Source organism: Oncorhynchus keta, chromosome 13, assembly GCF_023373465.1.
Source record: "Oncorhynchus keta strain PuntledgeMale-10-30-2019 chromosome 13, Oket_V2, whole genome shotgun sequence".
Lineage (NCBI taxonomy): Eukaryota > Metazoa > Chordata > Actinopteri > Salmoniformes > Salmonidae > Oncorhynchus > Oncorhynchus keta.
Window position 1 is genome coordinate 29,133,136 of NC_068433.1, and position 11,193 is coordinate 29,144,328.

At 42.7% G+C, this 11,193-nt stretch overlaps 1 protein-coding gene across 1 annotated transcript in view; it reads left to right on the forward strand.

Moving 5' to 3' along the window:
* LOC118388089 (transmembrane protein 132D-like) overlaps window positions 1-9,476 on the forward strand; it is a 31,359-nt gene extending 21,883 nt beyond the window's left edge. The window contains exons 4-5 of the mRNA XM_052460678.1: window positions 5,358-5,549; window positions 7,806-9,476. Coding sequence (XP_052316638.1) covers window positions 5,358-5,549; window positions 7,806-8,855 — 1,242 coding nt within the window. The 3' untranslated portion in view covers window positions 8,856-9,476. The remainder of the gene's footprint in view (window positions 1-5,357; window positions 5,550-7,805) is intronic.
* Window positions 9,477-11,193: the final 1,717 nt, after the last annotated feature.

The window sequence follows — 11,193 nt, forward strand, 5'->3', positions numbered from 1 at the left end:
TATGGTTCTCAATCAGAGGCAGCTGTGTATCGTTGTCCCTGATTGAGAACCATATTTAGGAAGCCTGGTTTCACTTTTGAGTTGTGGGTGATTCTTTTCCGTGTGAGTTACCACACGGGACCGTTTTGGTTGTGTCACGTTGTTATTTTTGTAGTGTTCAGTTTGTCTTATTAAAATGGGAACTTACCACGCTGCAAATTGGTCCGATCTCTCTTACTCTTCAGAAGAGGAAGACGACGAACGTTACAATTTTACAGTAAGGTCTACACCTGTAGTATTCAGCGCGTGTGACAAATAACATTTAATTTGATTTGACTACAATAAGGAAAAACTCCAGGTAAAATTACACTTTATAAAAATGCAAGATCAATAAAAGTAGTTCCAATCACGTTGGTGGTAAATTAAACAGTCAAAATGTGTTGTTTATGCTTTACATACCAAGTGTTGTCATCGATTCCTTGTGGAGACGCCCCACCTCTGTTTTTGTCACATGGCAGCAGCCTTCCATCAAAGTTGTTCTGTCCTGGTAATACTATTGCATTATCCTTTGCATAGTTGTTGATGTTCACAACTTGCTGCAAGTCCTCATGCTTCAGTTGTAACCAGTGCTTGCTTGGGCTAGCTCTCTTGTTGATGGAAGACATTAGACCACTCTCCTTGTATGACGGGTGGAGGAGAGTCAGGCGTGTTCAGCAGTGGCAAATCATGCAGGCTCTAGTTTTGTCTTATCTTGATTATTGTCCAGTCGTGTGGTACAAGGACCTATTTAAGCTGCAGCTGGCCCAGAACAGAGCAGCACGTCTTGCTCTTCATTGTGTTCAGAGGGCTAATATACATACTATGCCAGTCTCTCTTGGCTAAGAGTTAAGGAGAGATTGACTGCATCACTTTTTCTTCTTATAAGAAACATTAATGTGTTGAAAATTCCAAATAGTTTGCATAGTCAACTTAAACACAGCTCTGACACACACACACACTTACCCCACTAGACATGCCACCAGGGGTCTTTTCACAGTCCCCATATTCAAGAAAGCATACAGAGTTATATAGAGCTACCATTGCATATAACTCTGTTCCATCTCTTATTGCTCAAATGAACAGCAAACATAGTTTAAATCAACAGATAAAGCAACACCTCACGACACAACGCTTCTCCCCTATCTGACCTACATAGTGTGTGTGTGTGTATGTATTGATATGTAGGCTATGTGTGCCTTTTTTTAATTGATGTAGTTCTGTCCTTGAGCTGTTCTTGTCTATTAATGTGCTGTATTATGTTATGTTTCATGTTTTGTGTGGACCCCAGAAAGAGTAGATGCTGCTTTCCTAATAAAATATAAAAATACTAAAATGGTGAAAGACCAATTCCAGAGAAAAATATTTGATCATTATTAGATGAGGCTTACCCAGGAACACACTTGTCTAAATTGATAGGTCATGTGAAAGAGGCTATAACCTCTCCCCAATAACATATATCTAAGTGGATGGGTCTCTATTGCCTAGAATCTGTTCGCATAGATGTCCATAATCACCCCCAGACACAGCTGGCTAAGTTAATGGGTCATGTAATCATCTGGCAAAGTGGAGTCTTTTGTTTAGACATGTAGCTGGCTAGCCAGCTAAGCAATGAACAATAATCCCAACCCATGCAGAAGCAATACAAGCAGATTGTCATAGCTAGCCACCATGCATGAAATGGTGTAGTATGCATCTGCTGGTAGCTAAAGCTAACCAACCGGATTCAATGTTAGCTAGATAGCTAACAGTAGGCTACACCTAGAAATGCAAATGGTTTTCTGAGATATTAATAATATTACTACACAGATCATACATGTAGTTAGAGAGCCAGCCAGCAAATGACAGCCAGCTAAGTGTTTTATGTCACATGCACAAGTACAGTGAAATGCCTTTCGTGTAAACTCAAAACCCAACAATGCAATAATCAATAACAATGTAATACGAGAAAAAAATATGAAATTTGAAGAATACAATAAGTAAGTAAGCAGTATTATATACAGGGTCAGTTCCAATATTATATTTACAATGTGAAGGGACACTACAGTGAGGAAGGTAGATATGTATTGGGGTAAGGTGACTAGGCAGCGGGATATAAGATAAACAGAGTAGAATCAGCTTGTATGTGAGGGAGTGTGTGTGTGTGGAGTCAGTATAAACGTACGTGCATATTATGTGTGAGTGAGTAGGTGATGGATTAAGTGTGTAGGGTCCTGCGAATGTGCATAGAGACAGTGACATTTTTTAAATAAAAGGTCAATAAAGTTCAAAGGTTAACTCAGTCCGCGTAGTCATTTTGACAGCTACTTATGAGTTGTATTGCTTGGGGATAGAAGCTGTTCAAGAGCCTGTTGGTGCCAGACTTGATGCACCGGTACTGCTTGCCGTGCTGAAGCAGAGAGAATAGTCTATGGCTTGAGTGGTTGTAGTCTTTAAAACTTTTTAAGGCGAGGGACACTATTTTCACGTCCGAATGAAGTGTGCCCAAAGTAAACTGCCTGCTACTCAGGCCCGGAAGCTAGAATATGCATAGTATTAGTAGATTTGGATAGAAAATACTGAACTGTTTGAATGATGTCTGTGAGTATAACAACACTTATTTGTCAGGCAAAACCCAGAGGACAAACCATCCAGGATTTTTTTTTTGAGGTCACTCTCTTTTCAATGGGTTTTCAATGGGAATCTAGAATTCTAAGGCAGTTGCTTGCAGTTCCTATTGCTTCCATTGGATGTCAAACGTCTTTAGAAATTGGTTGATGTTTTTCCTTTGAGAAATGAAGAAGTAAGCCCTGTTCAGAACGAGGGTCGAGTGAAGTGTACTGTTGTGGTTGAGGCGCGTGACCTGAAAGCTCGATCCAATTTGTTTTCCTCCGGTATTGAACACAGTTTATTCCTTCTTAAATTGTATAGATTATTTACGTTTAAAAATACTTAAAGTTGGATTAGGAAAGTTGTTTGAAATGTTTGGATCAAGTTAACAGGTATATTTGTATAACGTTTTGATGATTCGACTGTCCATGCCAAACTTTTTCAACCTCCTGAGGGGAAAGGCGCTGTCGCGTCTTCTTCATGACAGTGTGCGTGTGTTTGGAACATTTGAAGTATTTAGTGATTTGGACTAACTTGAAGCTTGACCTGCTCCACTGCAGCCCTGTCGATGTGGATGGGGGCGTGCTTGCGATCAGCTCCTTGGTCTTACTGATGTTGAAGGAGAGGTTGTTGTTCTGGCAACACACTGCCAGGTCACTGACCTCCTCACTGTAGGCTGACTCATCATCATCGGTGATCAGGCCTCCTATGACCATCATGTGGTTGTCAAACTTGATGATGGTGTTGGAGTATTGCGTGGCCACGCAGTCGTGGGTGAACAGGGAGTACAGGAGTGGACTAAGCACACACCCCTGTGGGGCCCATGTGTTGCCTACCCTCACCACCTGGGGTTGGCCCGTCAGGAAGTCCAGGATCCAATTGCAGAGGGAGGTGCACAGACCTAGAGTCCTAAACTTGTTGACGAGCTGTAGTCAATGAACAGCATTCTCACATAGGTATTCCTTTTATCTAGGTGGGTGAGGGCAGTGTGGAGAGCAATTGAGATTACGTCATCTATGGATCTGTTGGGGTGGTGCTGAGAGTGGGTCTAGGGTGCTGGGAGGATGGAGTGCATAAACAGCCTCTCAAAGCGCTTCATGATTACAGAAGTGAATGCAACAGGGCGGTAGTCATTGTGGCATGAAGCCTTAGAGTAGCTAGCTAACAGTAGGCTTCAACTTGCAATGAAAATGACTTTGTCAAAATTAGAAACACATAATATCTGAAATGTAGCTTGATTCTTAGCCGTTTACATGGATGATTGCTTCATGGCCATTGTTGGCCTTAGTTTGAAGATGTAATCCGGAGACGGGTATTTTATACAACAGCCTTCTGTGTTCTCTTTTTGACTCTCTCTACATTTGCAATCAAACATCCACATTTTCTCCATCTCCATTTCCCAGCGTGCATTCTACTGATTTCACTTCGTCCATGACAACAACACTGTTGTTGATTTCCTCATCGTCTGATTCGTTTTCAAAGTCAAAGCGAGTCAACATGGCACGATCTTTCTCCAGAAAGTACTTGTTTTCTCTTTTCAACTTTTTCCCACTGATCTTTGTCGATAATGCCTGCTAAATTCAATGCAGCAATGTTGTTGAGAGCAGTAGCAACACTTTTGCAGTTCTCCTTGGCTATATCTTTTTTTTGTAAATGTGGTCGCAAGGATTATCTGAGCAGCTCATGTTTTCGCCTGCGACATAGACCAATCAGAACTCATGTCTCGTCATGTCCAGCCCATCCATTATCTCAGCCAATCATGGCTAGTGGGAAGGTTCCTCCCTTTGTCTGTGGCTAAACCAACTAGGCTTGTAATGTAACAATTTTATTCATATTTAAGGATGACAGACAAGTTTGTTATTAACGGACACGAAAGTTCACATGTTCAAGAAGGCATTTCTGAAAAAAAAAACTAATTTTGATGAAAATATATATTTTTTGTTCAAATTCCTCTCCTGTAGTGACGTCTGTCATACCACCAGCTTTCTTAAACGGATCGCAAATGACCCCTGGGCCTTATATGTTTGACCTTCGTCCCAGCCCTACAGGTGCCATAGTACACATATCTACACAGCTGGGCCGGTGTGTTCCCAGTGTGTTTAGCTATGTCGTTAGCATGCAGCCAGTAGCATGCAGCTTTAATAGTACGGTGCTGTGGAGGAGGAGTGTGTTGGCCATGGTCCTTTTCAGATGAGGCAGTGATCAGTGCTGACAGTTCATTATGGCTGTGTGGAGGGAGTGGAAGCGTGAGTCTGTGTGTGGGCGGGTGGTGGAGCAGAGGAGGATGGTGGAGAGGAGACTCAGACCTAATGGGAGTGGATGGAAGTACTTCCCTTCTCATCACACATCACTCACATTTACATGCTTACATCTCCAGCAGGCCCCGGAGCCGGGGAACTGCCAGTCAGACAGATGAGGCGGAGTGTGTGTGTCTGAGTGTGTCTGAGTGTGAAGCTGGTGATCGCAGACGCCATTGAGTGTACAGTACATGCATCATCTTGATTAATATACGCACTGTACATTATGAAAAAGCTTGGGTCATGGTGTTCCTCCATCATTATGTTATTTCTTCAGTGTTAATATAAGCTTGTCATGTTGACGTCTTCGCTCCTCCCTCTGTCCATTATTGATGGTGTTGGTTTCATTGTGAGTGCTTGTACAGGTGATGTGAAATGATATATTTGAAGTTGAACCAATACAAGTGTGTCTGTGTTTGTCTGTTTGTATACTAATGTGTGTGTATAATGTTGTAGGTGATGTCCCCTCTGTCTGACTCGATCCTGGCTGAGCGGATGGTCAGGGTTCTGGAAGACAAAGTGAGTGTGACAGAGCTGGGAGTGCAGCTGGTCTCTGGCCTCTCTCTGTCCCTCCAGCTCAGCCCAGGGAGCAACAGAGCCATCGTCGCCACGGCTACAACACAGGAAGTCATGCAGAAACTTAAACAGGTAACCACACACACATGACTCAGCAACCTACTGCACCAAACATACAGTATCATACAGTGGGGCAAAAACGTATTTAGTCAGCCACCAATTGTGCAAGTTCTCCCACTTAAAAAGATGAGAGAGGTCTGTAATTTTCATCCTAGGTACACTTCAACTATGACAGACAAAATTAGAAAAAAAATCCAGAAAATCACATTGTAGGATTTTCTATTCATTTATTTGCAAATTATGGTGGAAAAAAAGTATTTGGTCACCTCCAAACAAGCAATATTTCTGGCTCTCACAGACCTGTAACTTCTTCTTTAAGAGGCTCCTCTGTCCTCTACTCGTTACCTGTATTAATGGCACCTGTTTGAACTTGTTATCAGTATAAAAGACACCTATCCACAACCTCAAACAGTCACACTCCAAACTCCACTATGGCCAAGACCAAAGAGCTGTCAAAGGACACCAGAAACAAAATTGTAGACCTGCACCAGGCTGGGAAGACTGAATCTGCAATAGGTACGCAGCTTGGTTTGAAGAAATCAACTGTGGGAGCAATTATTAGGAAATGGAAGACATACAAGACCACTGTTAATCTCCCTTGATCTGGGGCTCCACGCAAGATCTCACCCCGTGGGGTCAAAATGATCACAAGAACGGTGAGCAAAAATCCCAGAACCACACGGGGGGACCTAGTGAATGACCTGCAGAGTGCTGGGACCAAAGTAACAAAGCCTACCATCAGTAACACACTATGCCGCCAGGGACTCAAATCCTGCAGTGCCAGACGTGTCCCCCTGCTTAAGCCAGTACATGTCCAGGCACGTCTGAAGTTTGCGAGAGAGCATTTGGATGATCCAGAAAAATATTGGGAGAATGTCATATGGTCAGATGAAACCAAAATCTAACTTTTTGGTAAAAACTCAAATCGTCGTGTTTGGAGGACAAAGAATGCTGAGTTGCATCCAAAGAACACCATACCTACTGTGAAGCATGGGGGTGGAAACATCATGCTTTGGTGCTGTTTATCTGCAAAGGGACCAGGACGACCGATCCGTGTAAAGGAAAGAATGAATGGGGCCATGTATCGTGAGATTTTGAGTGAAAACCTCCTTCCATCAGCAAGGGCATTGAAGATGAAATGTGGCTGGGTCTTTCAGCATGACAATGATCCCAAAGAAGCATTTCAAGGTCCTGGAGTGTCCTAGCCAGTCTCCAGATCTCAACCCCATAGAAAATCTTTTGAGGGAGTTGAAAGCCCGTGTTGCCCAGCAACAGCCCCAAAACATCACTGGAGATCTGCATGGAGGAATGGGCCACAATACCAGCAACAGTGTGTGAAAACCTTGTGAAGACTTACAGAAAACGTTTGACCTCTGTCATTGCCAACAAAGTGTATATAACAAAGTATTGAGATACTTTTGTTATTGACCAAATACTTATTTTCCACCATAATTTGCAAATAAATTCATACAAAATCCTACAATGTGATTTTCTGTTTTTTTTTTCTCATTTTGTCTGTCATAGTTGAAGTGTACCTATGATAAATTACAGGCCTCTCTCATATTTTTAAGTGGGAGAACTTGCACAATTGGTGGCTGACTAAATACTTTTTTGCCTTTTTTGACTGTATGTTGACCAATATATATAAATTGTATATGGGAATTTTCTAAATGTTTATATGAGATATGTGATAAAGGTAAACTGTAACTTTCTCACCTGGAATTGGTGGAGTCACATTGGCTGCCATTTTATCCTTTATAGTGAATATGATCAGATTCTGACATCAAATTATTGATCTTATCTCAATGAAGATGTTTGCTTCTGAAACTTACACATTTTCAGAGGAACAGCTGCAGAGACCTCCTGCTCAGCTGAAATTCTCCTGTGCTTTTAAATCTGGCTAATTAAAACATCTCTGTACATCTGTCAGGGTTCTTTCTCTCCCATTACTTCTACACTCACTCTTTCTTTCTTTTTCTCTCTTGATAAAGATGAAAAGATGTGATTCCTGTAGATACCGGTTGCTTGTGTCTAGTAACAGTAACAGTTTACATTGACAGGGAGCATTCTTTCCTTTTAAGCTGCAGTATGTCCCAATGGGAGTTAGTGTTCTAGAGTAGAGATGTGGGAAGAGATTGGCTTTGTTGAAGCGCTACTCAGACAGTGTTGTTTAGTTGACCCTTTTGATGGAAAAACAAGACTGGTAACGCACTGATGTCTGTGTGTGTGCATGTGTGTGTGTGTTTGTGTGTATGTATGGTTCCTCAGGAATCTCTTATCAGTGCCTGGCTTCAGTTCAGTGATGGCTCCATGACATCTCTGGACCACTATGACCCCGCCCACTTTGTGCTCACAGCCACCTCATTGGATGAGCAGGTGGTGTCAGTACAGCGCAGCACCGAGTGGAAGTGGCCGGTTATCGTGGCAAAGGGTGAAGGTCAAGGGTTACTGGTGCGCGTAGAGATGACATCTTCAGAGTTCTGCCGGAAGACGAAGCGACGCATCATCCTGGCTGCCGGGGTAGGAAACATCAGTGTTAGGTTTGGCAGCTCTGAGGAGCTGTACAGCCGCCCCGGAGGCAGAACCCGACCAGACGCACCCTACTACGGAGGCTCCATCTCTGACATTGAGGCTGGAATCATGAATCGGGACGCTACCACGGTTAAGGCCCCCATCCCGGTGAGGCCCAACGGGGACAGGCTATTGGCCGACGGAGGAGTCCCTGGAGAGTTCTCTGAGTTCCCTGCCCAGGCGGAGCTGCCCCGGGGCCGCAGCACAGAGGAGGACCTGTTGTCATCCCGCCGTGGCCTCACAGACCTGGAGATCGGTATGTATGCCCTGCTGGGGGTCTTCTGCCTGGCCATCCTAGTCTTCCTCATCAACTGCATCTCCTACGCCCTCAAGTACCGCAGCAAGGAGCTGCCCCTGGAGGCCCCTGAGGCAATGCCTCATGCCCACGACTGGGTGTGGCTTGGCCAGGATGAGGGCCTGTGCCTGCAGCAGCAGCAGGACGAGCTGGGCTCAACCCTGGAGGAGGGCAGCCAGCTGCTGAATGGAGGGGCCCTGAAGAGCAGTGCCCAGGGAAGCTGTCCGGGAGGTAGGAACGAGTCACTCAACTCACCCACCACCAAGAGGAAGAGGGTCAAATTCACCACCTTCTCCAACGTCAAGCCCAATAATGGATGCCCAGTTCTGAGCCCACTCGGACTGACCAACGACATTAAGTGGGTGTGTCCAGACATCGAGCTCGGGGACTCGCAAGAGCTCCGGAATTACATGGAGAGGTTGAACGAGAACGCTACAAAGAACGTTGTATAGAGACGCTTGTATTTTTAGTGGATGAATGAGTAACTCTAACACACCCGAATGCCTTCAGAGTAAGGAGGGAGTGAGGGATGCGTTTTATTGAAATTGGTTGGTACTGTACCTCGCTATGACAACAAGATGGCGCGTTCCAGCCATTGTTGTTTCCATTGTTACTATCGGAATGGTCAAGGATCAGAAATGAGGGGAAACTCAAATTGCCATTACACCACATTGGATGTGGGAATTTTTTAAAACTTGAATGACACTTTAATTAGTAGATATATCTTCTCCCTGTCTTTAATTTTAGATAAGCTTATTTAATTTTGTTTTCACGCACAGCTCTCTTTGTTGACTTTTTACATCATAATTTCCTTATTCTGCTGTGTATTATGTTGTTAAGCAATTACAGTCTATGAGAGAAGTGTTCAAAGCTATTAAAATTGTAAATAAGTTGAGCATAGACTGGTTTGGAGTATGAGAGACAATATTTTGTAACATCTTTCTTTAGTCTGTCCTCCTTTTTGCATTTAATTTTGTTCTCCAGAGATCAACATGCATGTTACTAAAGACAAAGCCTGTCTTAGTTCCTGTTGATCTGTCAGAAATAAATGTGTACATACTGTAGAGTCCTCCCTATAAGACACATGCTTCTCTCACACACATCCCTGTCAAAGACATGACATTCATTGAATAGCTGAGCTCTAGGTTGTGTTTTCTTATTATTTTGTCATTTCTTTCTTATCTTTCATTTTCTCTCTATTATTAGAAGTCAACAGGAGTGTCTCCTACTTGCTGTTTGTGACTTTCTTTTGTTATTTTGTTGTCAAGGTAGTTGATATGATTCCTTTGACTGTTTCCAATTTCTAGGTTAAACCTGTAGCCTATATGGAGATTTTTACTCCTCGTGTAATTAGTTCAATTCTGACCTTACCTGTAATTATTGGTGAGCGTAACTGTTGGTGAGCTACATCGTGTTAAATCCCCATTTTGTATCTATTTATTCCACTTTCAGATGGACCATAATCACCACAGATTATTTCACTTAGGCTGAGTCATCGAACCCAAACACACAATATAATACAGGTCTATTACCAGAACCAATGGTTGGTGCAGATCAGTATAGCATACTAGTATAAGGATGCTCGTACATTAAACTAAACTCTAATGACATGAGCTGCTGAGTTCCAGGTGGAATAGTGATCCGCTCTATGGCAAAAATCCTGACGAGTCCATCCCCATCCCTCCTTCCTCCCCGTCAATCAGATCCATAGATGTCCATCCCTTACTGTTTTCAAAATGGCCTCTGGATTTGATTAAAACTAAAAGGTGAAACCTCTCTCTCCTGTTTCTGTTTGATTCATTTGTCTAGACGTTTAATTCATCCCTCTATCTATCTGTCCAGACTCAGTTACCCATCCAACCTATCCATTTCTACAAACCGACTGCTGCTCTAATGAGATTGGCAATTTGGGTGTTTGTGCATTTGTGCATCTGCCAGGCAGATAGTAAGCTGGGGAAATAAGTTATTGTGATGTCTGCATCCCTAAAGTACTACTTCAGACATGGCTGAACCGAGAGTTGTCTTACAACACCAGAACTATTTCCATATTTTGATCACATATTAGCCTATGGGGACCAGAGTTTTTCCTGGTCAGGTCATGTGGTTAGGAAAAACTCATTGGCCCTAATGATGAGTATCACAAGTATTTCCACCATTTACTCTAATGCTACTCATAGTGTATGTCACAGTTCCCTCTCCAACTCTAATCCATTAAAAAGCATTTTGTACCTTTCCTAGACAATTTGTATCTGTCCCATAGAACACAGGTATGGCTCCTCTTTGTGAATGGGAAAGCTAATTAAGGATTACTAGGATGTGGTTTACTACATGTTAATGTCAAACTTGACAGTATATACAGTACATGCCTTCAAGCTAAATTATTGTACCCATTTAACAACCCAGATGTCAATGCTATTCTAATGAAGTACAAGCCCTAGAACCTGTGAAGAAGAGAGCGGGAGGGATGCAATCAGTCCCCATCCAAATTGTGGAACTTTTTATGCATTTGTGTGTTTTTAGATAACACACTGTACCAATACAATACCCTAAATTATCTTCTGTTGGAAGGGTTGGTTTTCATTTGTGTGTTTTTAGATAACACACTGTACCAATACAATACCCTAAATGATCTTCTGTTGGAAGGGTTGGTTTTCATTTGTGTGTTTTTAGATAACACACTGTACCAATACAATACCCTAAATGATCTTCTGTTGGAAGGGTTGGTTTTCATTTGTGTGTTTTTAGATAACACACTGTACCAATACAATACCCTAAATGATCTTCTGTTGG